The sequence below is a fragment of the Dipteris shenzhenensis genome, chromosome 9 (genome assembly GCF_047967505.1).
Source record: "Dipteris shenzhenensis isolate YYH24624 ecotype China chromosome 9, Dip_SZ_1.0, whole genome shotgun sequence".
Classification (NCBI taxonomy): domain Eukaryota; kingdom Viridiplantae; phylum Streptophyta; class Polypodiopsida; order Gleicheniales; family Dipteridaceae; genus Dipteris; species Dipteris shenzhenensis.
Genome location: NC_141604.1, coordinates 4781458 through 4793319, shown reverse-complemented (window position 1 = coordinate 4793319; position 11862 = coordinate 4781458). Strand labels below are relative to the sequence as shown.

At 44.0% G+C, this 11862-nt stretch overlaps 1 protein-coding gene across 3 annotated transcripts; it reads right to left on the bottom strand.

The window, feature by feature from the left end:
* Positions 1-7052: 7052 nt before the first annotated feature.
* Positions 7053-10242, bottom strand: LOC147898110 (uncharacterized). Of its 3 annotated transcripts, XM_087379460.1 has the most exons (7): positions 10122-10242; positions 9638-9705; positions 9435-9524; positions 8930-9328; positions 8348-8576; positions 8166-8229; positions 7053-7844 (listed from the first exon to the last, which is right to left on the bottom strand). In XM_087379460.1, coding segments are annotated over exons 1-7 (888 nt in total). In that variant the 5' UTR covers positions 10158-10242; the 3' UTR covers positions 7053-7842. The 3 variants fall into 3 exon arrangements, with proteins under 3 accessions (XP_087235586.1, XP_087235585.1, XP_087235584.1); XM_087379459.1 differs by lacking the exons at positions 7053-7844; positions 10122-10242 and adding an exon at positions 9831-10076 and having other exon boundaries at positions 7944-8229; XM_087379458.1 differs by lacking the exon at positions 7053-7844 and having other exon boundaries at positions 7945-8229.
* Between the last annotated feature and the right edge of the window lie 1620 nt (positions 10243-11862).

Below are 11862 nucleotides of genomic sequence, written 5' to 3'. Positions count from 1 at the left end.
TGAAACTACTTCCTTGGCATCGATTAGGCCCAATTGGAGGCATAGTTCCTCCCAGGTCTCCCGTTCCCCATCGGAGATCACAGCCCCGCCATGAGATCTGTCAGCCGGATCCTCTGTCGCATTCCAGTCACCTCCTAGAAGCCAATTGTCTCCATTGAGGTCCCTGCACAAATTTCGCCAACACTCCATCCTCTCTGGCCCACTGTTAGGGGCATACACACTCACGACCCCACACTCGAGCCCCCCCACAAAAGTGAAGTGCACACCTATGTACCATCCCTCCTCACTCCTACAGACTTCCTTAGGTGCGAGCTAACTGGATACTAAAATGGCAACCCCCCCCTTCCCTCTCTTTGGGCAGTTAACAAACACCTCAAATCCTAACTTTCTAAGCGCAAACCACAAAGTATCCTCACATCCGCACTTAATTTCTTGCAATAAAATAGCATGCGGCAAAACTCTCCTAATTAACAACACGCACCCTTTCTACTTCAGGCTATTGTAGCATCCTCTCACATTCCATGGCATGAATGAAATCCCTGTCTTTCTATCGTCTTCCTTACCCTTCTCAATTGGTGACTGCCTTGTATGCATCTTAAATATGTTGTCCTGCACCCTCTCGACCCTCTCACCACGTCTTTGATGCATTTTGAGATGCTCTTTTACTGGGGGGTTGCCACCTTGTCGATGTTTCCTGCCTGGCTTTGCCTGTTTTCCCCACCACCTTCCATTGATCATGTCGTTCTTGTGATGGCACACGGTCCTTCGAGGAATCTTCACACATTGCAATCTTTTCACCCGAATTAGCCTCACAAGATGGCTCATGCATGCCAGTCCGTTGGGAATCAATCGAAGGCTCATGCAATCCGATATGATCGGGTTCGGTGGTGTTTCCTATTAAATTACGCGGCGCAGCGGAACAAAAATTGAACAAAGGATAGAAAGTATACAGCAAACTAGAGAGGAACAAATTTTTCCTTCAATACTGATGTAGTATAGATGATGGCTCCGTCCACCCGTGCACTCCCACAATGGAGCTTAGATGGCGATTTAGACAGATACTAAGTGAAGAGCTACTAGCTGGAAGATCTGATCTGATCTGAACTGATCTGATACAATGGACTGGGGAGATCGCCTCTTTATAGCTATGAGGGCGGTAGTTGGATCAACGTAGTCGGTGGAGTCGATCAGTCGACCTAGTCAGTGGAACCGACTAGTTGTCCATGAAATATTCAGAGAATATTTCCTATACCGTCACCGGGGGCTAGTTGGTAGGCTGCCAGGATGCCGGAAGAATTTGCAGGACCCTTCCCAATGAAGCTGCGAGGCTGCCAATCTTGCTACCCAGCCAGGATGGGAGTCCCAGGAACTCGATCCAGACGGGACAGTCGTGTAGGAGAAAACCATCAATGCTGAACTTCGGTGACCATGGAATGATGAGGACTCGAGCCCCCGAAAACTGGAATGCACGTCCCACCAGTTCCTCCCTAATCTGCTCTGAGACGCATCGGACCAGAAAGAATCCTCTCCCAAGAAATCGCGTCGGCCGTGTAGCAGCTCGCTGGCAGTTCACTTTCAAAGAGCATGAATTCCTTGAACTCTTCAAACGAGGGGATGCGGCCTGTGAAAAAGAAATATAGGCCTCCCCTCGCCAATCTCTCCAACTCCAGGTGGACCTCCTCCACGTCCAATTTGCATACCACGCCATGCGCCTTGCCAGACTCGAACCAAGGCCTATGTTCCACCTTCTTGGCCCATCTATTAGCCTCCGCATGCAGAATACGTTGGATATCTTCTTCGGGTAGCGGGGTAAAGCCCTCTTGCATCTTTTTGGTGAGTACGTCCACGTACAATGGATTAGAGTCTGTTGTCCCATCCGGTGCTTTTTGAGCTCTATCAACCGACGGGGGTGGCTCGTCACTCTCGCATTCCGTGGGAGGCAAGACCTCGGGCTCTTCATCACCACTTTCTCTGCTCATAGCCTTCCCTCCAAGAACCTCGCATCTCGGGGATTCGCTCCTCAGTCTCTTCACAGAGACCTTTGCCCCATGCGAGTTCCGTGTGTCAACTATGCACCACTCGGAGTAGAACGCATGCGCCCAAGAGCCTTATGGGGCGCCTAGCCCTGCGCACCACCCCATTAAAAAAAACAAGGTGAATGATAACAAATCATTCATAAGGCCTGCCCGAGATCCAAATAACTAAAGAGGGCGGAGATGATGAATTGATAGCGATGAGGGAGACAAAGAAAGAGAGAGAGAGAGGGGGGGGAGGCTAAAATAGCATGTGGATAATAAAAATTAGAGAATTTTTTAAAATAAAAATTGGCTATTTTTGCTTCTTGTTGAATCGCCTTCAGTGAAGACCTACCTATGGTACTACGTATGGTAGGCCAAAAAAGATCAGCCTTATTGAAAAGATAAGAAATGGAAAAGACATTTTGATCGGTGCAAAGCCAGGCTATAAGAGGGGTGGTGATTTTCTTATCAATATTCATGAGGTTCATCTCTAGGATTGCGCACAATGGCTGAAATGCAAGGGAAAATCTTGGTAGTGTTACTTGTGCTGGGGATATTCATCTCTAGCTCTCGATTAGGCAAAGGACAGGTCTGCAATATGCTAATCATCTTCTTGCGAGAGATTGCACAAATGGTACTGGGATGTGCTCAGTGAGCACGGTCGTCTTGCAAAAGACGTCCATTTGTATCATGTGAGACTCGGTCTATATTCAAAAGCCCGCGCTATCCCACTGCGTAGGTTGAAAATGAATTTTCATTGCGCAAAATTGCCGGCGCAACTTCTTGTGGAGGGAGCCCTTTCCCAACCTCACAATATGCTGCTTGGTGAATGATGTGTGTATCAATCACCTCGCACTTCTTGCTTGCTTGCCGTGATTGATACGTCAGCAGGAAGGGATATCGCCTCGAGTTGGAGCCATGAATCGTGTCTGTATACCCTCAGGCTTTGACGCAGTTGTTGGATATGTCACCATCGGATTAGAGCGGCTAGAGATTGCAAATTTCACACAACCATACCTCAACTCTGGAATGGTGATACTTTTGCCGTTGGTGGCAATAGAGCATGAATTTCCGGGAGTGCTCGTTCAGCCTTTCACTGCATGGACGTGGTGCACAGTCTACGGATCTGTTCTATTGACAGGATGCACGCTATGGCTACTACAGCGTGATCAGCATTCTGATTTGGAATTCGATCCATAGGTCTCGTTGGTCAGTTTTCTACCCAAAATTCCTTCAATTCTACGCTTTCTGTTTAATTCTCAAGAAGAAATTCGTCAAAATTAAGCTAAGGTTAAGGTCCAAATAAAGGCCTAAGAACAGTTCTTTCAAATATGACCTAAAAAAAGTTCTTTTAAATATGACCCAAAAGCACAATGCTTTAAGGTGAGAGTTACACACCTCAAAGAGAACTTGTCCAAAAGTGGAGTAGAAATTCCAAATCATTCAAATTCCATGAATTCTAAATATAGTCTAGGCTTGGCAGACCAACACGACAACGAAAGCGGTTTCCAAGCACAAAGCATCACGGATGCCATAGTCTGTTTAAAAGTGCACCAATTCTCTATCGATTGGTAGGTCAATAGGTAACTCAAGAAGCAGTTTGGACGCTGGAATTTGAGTGCAATTTTATGGATTAATTCTACTTTGAGTACGAGGGCGTTGCCAACCCCTATCCTCCAAGTTTTGGCTTTGAATCTAATGATCCACCTACTAATTTATATATGTAGTATTGATAAATGCTAGGTTTTGGAAGTCCTTTGCAAAATTTGAATTTTAGCACCCTCGTGTGCTTTGCTCGTTTTCTATTTGTGGGAGCAGGTAAACATGGGAGATGTGGGCTTCGTGGCCAATATGCAAAGATATGATTACGGCGATTGACATCCAGGTAATATGCCAATATCTTATCCATTCACGAGACTTATTCTCGACACTAATATTCTCGGCTTTTGTATTCTCAGCGTTATCTCGACACCTAGGGAAGAGCCCGTTCCCTCGGATTATAACTATTTGGAGAAGAAAGCGTGCCTCTTCCTCGCCCACACTATGTGTGGTTATATTATATATTATCATACAACTATTTTCAATTGCTTGTCCATTCAAAGTTGCTTTGTTCATATCTGAATTCTTAACAACATTCCTCTCTTTTAATGCATGTTATCGATGCGAGCGAGCTAGGAAATCCATGATGGATGCAAGATCAAAGGATGATGACATCTTTATTCATATGGTTATGATCGCGTCCTAATGGACCCTGTGTCGTGTCTCATTTCTACCATTTTACTCTTTCGCCTTTTTCCTTTAAAATTTGATAAAATATTAGGATTCGGATTCAACTTTGAGTTAGTGGTTACGTGCTCCATGATAAAAAGGCTAATCTAGTTTTTACCAACATAAAATTAATAGACTCCACATTCCCTAGGCATTTTTTAAAAGCGTAATGAAGGTCAACATTAATGAAATTTCAATTAAAAACTACAGTTTTAGAGCTCGTGATGATCTGCCGAATGATACCATATTTGGATTCTTTGTTCAATGTGATAGACGGTATGCTCGATTGAAAGAGATTGCAATCTCGTTTACGATTTTCGTGCAACCTTCGTGTGAGGCTAAGCTCCACAATTAAGACGGAGACGGAAGTCTCTCGTAATGGAGCAAAATACTTGGCAAAGCAGGCATGCGTCTAATTCAACCCTGAAGCCGAGAAACTAGAGCAACGATGAGTCTGGAATCTAGCCTATTGGCCCAGTTTCATGATGATAGCAAATCGTGACAGAGGATCATCAAGGAGATGGTGGAAGCGACCACCAAAGTAGGAAAATAGATCTTGCCAGAGGATTGTGAAGGTAGATGATAGAAGGGAGTTGGGACTACTAGATGCTTTAAACACAACCATGAACAGAAACCAATACTAAAGAAATAAATTTCATTAATTAACATCGCCGTTGCCATTAATATTAATACAATCAACCTAAGCATATTGCAAGCCTTTGACTCATTAATCAAATTAATATAAGCCAAGCACTGGCATCATTTAATAAATTTATTAAATCCACATTTAATAAAATTTACCATTCAGTCAAAAAAGGAATGCAATTATGGATTGACACTTCCAATTCACACTTCTTTTCAAAAAGTCTTCGCATTTTATTCTTTATTGCCTTTATTTATTTACAACTGTCTGCTACCTCAAAAAAGTCATGAGGTTTTCACATATTCAAAAAAGATATTCACAGAGATGCAGAACATTATGCTTCAGTTTATGAGTATTCCCATCCTCGACTTGTTGATTAGAGGCATGAAGTCAGGAATGCAAGAAACAATGCTACTAGTGTGTTCACTTGCAAGGGGAGTTGTCCCTAGCTCTTTGCTAGCTCTATGTTTTGGAATTGAAGCAATACTCTTAGTCTGCTGGATGGCAGACAAGGGACTCTCATTCGCCAAAAGCATTTTCGAATATGGCACGTCAATAGGTGATCACACAACTTTGTTTGGCAGAACGATACGTGGAGATGGCACTAAACCCATATTGAAATATCTCGCTGCATGCAAAACACCTTTGATCTATTGGTCTACTCTAGGCTGGCTTGTGGTTGAGTCATTGCTAAAGAAAATACTGCTCACATCACTAGCAGTCAGCGAACTAGGATAAATCATCAATCTCCAATGACTGAGCTCTCCTGGCATCCATACCTCTGCCCTGAAACGGAATTATCCACGCGGCACAAATGGATAGAACTGGCCGGAGCACAACATCTTCAAAAGGCATTTGCTTAGTGGCATTCCACCAACCTCGATTGAAGCTTGAATTTCCAGTATATGAAGTAGCGTTCGAACAAGTTACCACTACTCAAGCACACCCTGTCCTTCACTTCGTCAGCGCCATAACGAACGTACAACTCTATCCCCGAATCCAGATCCTCGCGGCTAACATTCTTCATCACGCTCTGGAAATGAGGCTCGACATACTCCTTCAGGCAGTAACCTAGCATACCGTGAAAGATATGCAGGTTCCTTTGTCTCAAAGCCCTACACATGATTACACCACCCTCTAGGCAATTTGTATCCCAACCTATATATCTCGCGATGAGTTTATTCATTGATTGAATACTTCAAGCAGAGATCCGGACAATCATTTGAAAATGAAGGTGGCTCAATGCACCTCCCCTTTCCACGGTGCAGAAACCATTCATGCAAGCCTCCTCCAGAAATGTCTCTATGCGACTGAGCAATCGTGTGTTCACATCATCTCCTCCTACGCCAACCGTAATGCTCAACTCAAACACCTCCGCACCACCACAATCATTAGTACAAAGCTCTCACAATCAACATACTGACAATCAAGATACTCACGTAGCTTCCACAGGTGCGCTCTCCATCCTCCCGTGTTTCTTGCAAAGCCATCCTCGCCATCGACTTCACCCTCATGCTCCCCGCAACCGTCGTAATCCATGGCCAGAATGCTAACTTTATTAGCACCGTCGGCACTCAAGCTCTCCCATTTTGGTACAATCTAGAATTGAACTCATTTTGTCTCACATAACCTTTTCTTGGTTTTGAAATCTCTCTCTCTCTCTCTCTCATGCACGCACACACATGCACGCACATTTTTGTGTGGGGTGAAAAGCTGTTGTTGCACTCTCTCTCTCTCTCTCTCTCTCTCTCTCTCTCGCATGCACACGCACGCGCGCACACACATTTTTGTGTGTGGTGAAAAGCAATTGTCGCACTCTCTCTCTCTCTCTCTCTCTCTCTCTCATGTATGCACACGCGCACGTGCACGCACACCTTTTTTTGTGGTGAAAAGCAGTTGTCACACACTCTCTCTCTCTCGCACACACAGGGTCGGCACACACATGCACACACTCATGGAACACCCATCTACAATTCTAGGATTAGATTACAATTTTTCCACAAAAAGCCAAAAAAAGACCTGGGAAAAAGCATCATACTCATGCAGCTTGACAAAAATAATCATGTAGTGAAACATGAAACAAGAGCGAACTGAAAATATTTCCTTATTTTGCAACCAGTCATCAGAGTCAACTTTGTTGGTGCCATTATACAGCGTTCTCAGACTTCAATGTGATAACCCTTTTGTAGACATCCACCCTCCATGTTGTCTGGCCCATTGTGTCATGCTGATTTTCTGTGCATGAATGCTGTAATTCTCGTCTTTCTTTGTTTTGCAGTCAACAATCTCCGAGACCAAGGGAGAGCTTTTATTATACAGATTCCCTGGTGTAAATATAACCAATAAGGGCACAGAGGTACTCTGGAAACTGTGACCATCATCTTTATGACCTTTTGCTGGTTTATGAGTCACACATTCTGATTGCGCTGATCAAAGATGAGGTAGTAGCATGTATATCCCACGTCGATCTCCTGAAATATGAGGTTTAAATCCCGACAGATGCACAGCCTGCACTTGATATGTGCCATATCTATTTCAAGTTACCAGACCTTGAAATGATAAGAATGCAGCATGCAAGGAGTACCAAGCCTTCAATGTTGCTCCCTTCAGGAAAGAATGTTGTGGTCCTGAAACACTTCACCCCAGAAGCACGAACCGTGGATTCTTCCACAGCAACTTGTACCACATGTCAATACAGGATTCCCTTCCATGCTTGGTGGAATAAGGCACTTAAGAAATCGACTTGAAGAGCACGATCTTCCAAAGTTTCATAGGAAATCAAAGAGGGTACATTTCTGCAAGCCTCCTGAAAGTTCTATAACAAAGCTCAGGTTACTTAAGAAGTCGACTTGAAGAGCACGATCTTCCAAAGTTTCATAGGAAATCAAAGAGGGTGCTACATTTCTGCAAGCCTCCTGAAAGTTCCCCCCCCCGAAAAAAAAGAAAGACAACATTATGTGCCTGCCAAATACATTATCCCTAATAAACCGTTCAACAAGAAGTGGTGGCAAATTAGGGATTGAAATCTGAAGGATTGTCATCTGAAGTAAAATTCCAAAGTGAGGAATACCATGCATAACATGCTAACAGCTTGACCATTCAGGCATTGCAGTTTTCAAAAAGGAGGGGAACGATCTTGAGCAAGAGAGTCATATATACATCCTTCTTCTCAAAGCCATAGGAGATTAGGGATTATGAATGTTTTACTAGCATTCTGCAGACAAATGATGACTTACACTGAGGATCATTGAGATACCGGATGGTTGAAGGGCATGTCAAGGAAGTGCATAATCCCAGTCCCTGCACACGACAGGGTTTCAATTCTTGAGAGATAAGAGGTCTATTTGTGTGCCGAGTATCAGCTGTAAAAGTATAACCATACTTCCAAGGAAATATACCCTAAAATAAGCAGACCTACCAGCTGAACAAGAGTTGATTTTCTTGGCTTTCCTGAATACTTGTGTCCAGTCATTTTGAACCAGTCCTCTTGGATCTCCTTGCGTGTAAGGACAAGATGAAGCTTGGGAAGCTTTAAAGGTGCAGACTGGAGTTGTTCTTCATTAGCCAGCCTCCTTGCCTGTCGTGACCTCTTTGAGCCTCTGGAACTTGGAAGATCCACCGGAGAGGAGGTTTCACCGCCTGCAGCTCTGCATATACTCCAATGTGAGGTTTTAATAGAGAATGATACAAAACTCAATCAAACCTTGATTTCCCACTCCAAAGACCTGTCTTGGATACACATCTCTCTCTCTCTCTCTCTCGGTTCCAAGAATCTCTTGCATTGAGGCAAAACCAGATGAAAAAATGTCAATGGCTACAACTTAGTCCAACCTCAACTGACTTACCCGGTTTCCCTTAAAAACACTGAGCAATCGCTCATATGACAATACCATAAGTAAAAGTGTTCAGACATGGAAAAGAATCGGAACAAGAGACAAAGGTATTCTTTTAGGTCCATAGGGGGTTTCTATGAAGAAAGGGATCACTAAGACTCGTATACCTCTTTGAGGCCTGATCAGCACTCGTCATCTGTAGTCTTCTCTTATTAGTCGGTTGAGTTGGATGCGTTTGGTGGATTTGCCGAGATGGTTCGTCCTGTTTAAGGCGACTCGGCAGGGCCTGCGTACCTTGCTGCTTGCACCTTCGTAGACGGCCACCCTCCACCTCTGTCGGATCAGAAGCTTCTTTTCTTTTGATCGACGAATTTTTTTTCGAGTCAGAATCGAGATCCTTCCGAAGCCTCTTAGAATGTGGTCCTTGGCGTGGTTGCTGCTGCTTCTTCACGTTGGTCATACTGGTGTGAATCTCCGTCTGGGAAGCACCCCGTGGACGGTCACCCTCTTCATCCCTCTCCCCTGAAACTTTCGACCGTTTCCCAGCTTCATCGTCGCTGGAACGCCTTTCAATAACAATCAGACATAGGGATGGTGAATTTGGAGAAATGTGATTTGTGGAAACGAAGGTGGATCGATTTCGTGTAGGCTGAGAGACATCACGGTGCTCACCTTTTTCTTTGGTGCTTTTTCATCCCATTGCTCGTGGCAACAGGCTCTACATCGAAATAGCGCCTGCGTGACCCATAAGCAGCTCGAGTGCTGCGGCAGGCGCAGGTCAGGCGATGAGGAAATCCGACACTCTCGTTTACAATGTTTTAGCTTGAAATCCAAAATGTACAATGCGAAAATGCTACGTGTTGGGTGTACCAAACCTGCTCAATTCGCGTTGCCATTCCATGAATTTCTCGCTGCGTACTACAGCCCTCCGGGTTCCGGCTGCCTGCATTATATCAATCATGTGACGGAAAGAATTTTACGAAAAGTCTAGCAGTTATTGAGAGCAGTTTTCACGACAAGTGATGAGGAGGAGCAACGATCGAGGATGCGCCAGGGAAGAATCAGAACCCTCAAGCGATCACACACATGAGACATGATCTAGTCATCATCATCATCATCATCAGCAGCAGCAGCAGCAGCGGAGATACTGCCAAGAAGGCGTCCCAAACAACTGCTCACGCGAATTCGTGAGGGAGTGATCAAAATCACGCGGCGGGAGCGAATTGGGCAGCAATCATGGCGTTCAAGAGTCTGCTGCGTCCGCGGAACCAAGCAAGAAGAGGAATCTACGAAAAAACGAGAAGAAATTGGAGAGCAATGAAGAGCAAAGAGGAGATGGAGAGGGAGAGAAACACAGACCATGTCGAGTGCGGCGGAGGCAGTGGCTGCGGTCATGGTGATGATCGATGATTGGGAAGTCCTCACAGTAAAATCTGAGGAGGGATTCTTTGAGCCTTTGCAGTTTATTAGAAAGAGCAACTCAAAGCAAGCTTCCTTACCTCAAAGCCATCGATACCCACACACGTCCTCACACGTGTGTCTGTGTTTGTGTGCGTCTGTGGCCACTCCTCACACGTGTATGGAGACACAACACAGCAACACGGCAACTCAGTCGTTCGCCCCCCTCCATGCCCGCATTCGATTCCTTCGTGAAAACTTCTATCGCCTATCAGTGCAGGCCCTTGTAAATGGGAGAAAAAAATGTGTGTGTGTGTGTGTGTGTGTGAAAGAGAGAGAGCCAGAGAGTCAACAAAAGAACCATCTAGTAAAAGCACAGACTTCATCGACTCATCAAAGATCAATCACACATTGGAACACACATACCTCCACGAGAGCCTCAACCACCAACACCCACACAGGTTTTACAAAACTTGTTAGGGTACTCATCAGAGGTCAATGAGGATCAAACACACACACCCAATGACAAACTAGAGCCTCAACCAAAGACAAAGTGCAATGAGGGCCACTAATGCATAGTGGCGATCTCCTCTCTCTCTCTCTCTCTCTCTCTCTCTCTCTCTCACACACACACACACACACACACACACACACACCGCATAAAGAAAGAAGCAAGAAGGGTGCCCTTGTTGGTTTGGAGAATTGTCTCTCTCTACGGTCACGTGGGGCATGTCCCCATCGCATAGGTTAATCTAGTTTTTTATGAATGTGAAAAGCTCCTTGTCTCTCTACATGGGCGTGGGGTTCGATCGTTGTTGCGTAGATCAACCTTGCATCCCCCAGATATTAAAAGCTCTCTCTATATGGCCCCTCTTGCTAGGGTCTCTCATGCCCCATTCCAACACAATTGTGGTTGTCACATCACACTCACCTCTTTCACCTTAAGCTTCATTGCCACCCTCGACACCCCTCACACCTTGTAGATCACAACCCTATTCTTGTTACACACCTCATCTCATATAGACCTTTGCTCATCTCATGTAGACTTGTTATGCATTTCACAAGACTATTGCTTCTCTTTTAAGCATGAGGCGAGAGCTCTAATAAGCAACATACTAATGTTTGACCATATCAATGTCCTCCCTTAACTCAGTTAAGGAATGGCTTGTTACACACGGAATGCTAAGTATTGCTTACAGCAAAACAACTATGTATATCTCTTAGGACAAAAAAGAGGGAGGATATTTTGTACTAAAAATGCATCACACATCAAGCCTCCACCCTTAGATAAATTTGACTATGTCACAAAGGATTTTTGAATATCTACTAGCAAGAATAGTTCCTACCTTCGGTTACATATATTTATGTTATTAAAGCAATTGGAAAGTTGTTGCCTCAAATTAATTTAAAAGCATTTACTATCACTTTAAATACTAAATATTGTTTGAGTTACATATATTTATGTTATTAAAGCAATTGGAAAGTTGTTGCCTCAAATTAATTTAAAAGCATTTACTATCACTTTAAATACTAAATATTGTTTGCCTCTCGATTAAAAAAGAACAAGTAGAAATCTCAATGATATATATATATATATATATATAGATAGATAGATAGATATACATACTTGGTTATGTCCTTATACATGAGGTTCAGGTAAAGAGATGATGGACGTTAGAAATATGCAAGTGGAGAATAATAG

What these genes read in the sequence shown, in the direction of transcription:
- LOC147898110 (XM_087379458.1), bottom strand. Translation starts at nt 10,157, where the DNA reads ATGACCGCAGCCACTGCCTCCGCCGCACTCGACATG. An exon ending in AAAAAGCACCAAAGAAAAAG is followed by an intron (nt 9,329 to 9,434) that starts GTGAGCACCGTG and finishes TGTTATTGAAAG; the next exon opens with GCGTTCCAGCGACGATGAAG. An exon ending in AATCAACTCTTGTTCAGCTG is followed by an intron (nt 8,230 to 8,347) that starts GTAGGTCTGCTT and finishes TGTCGTGTGCAG; the next exon opens with GGACTGGGATTATGCACTTC.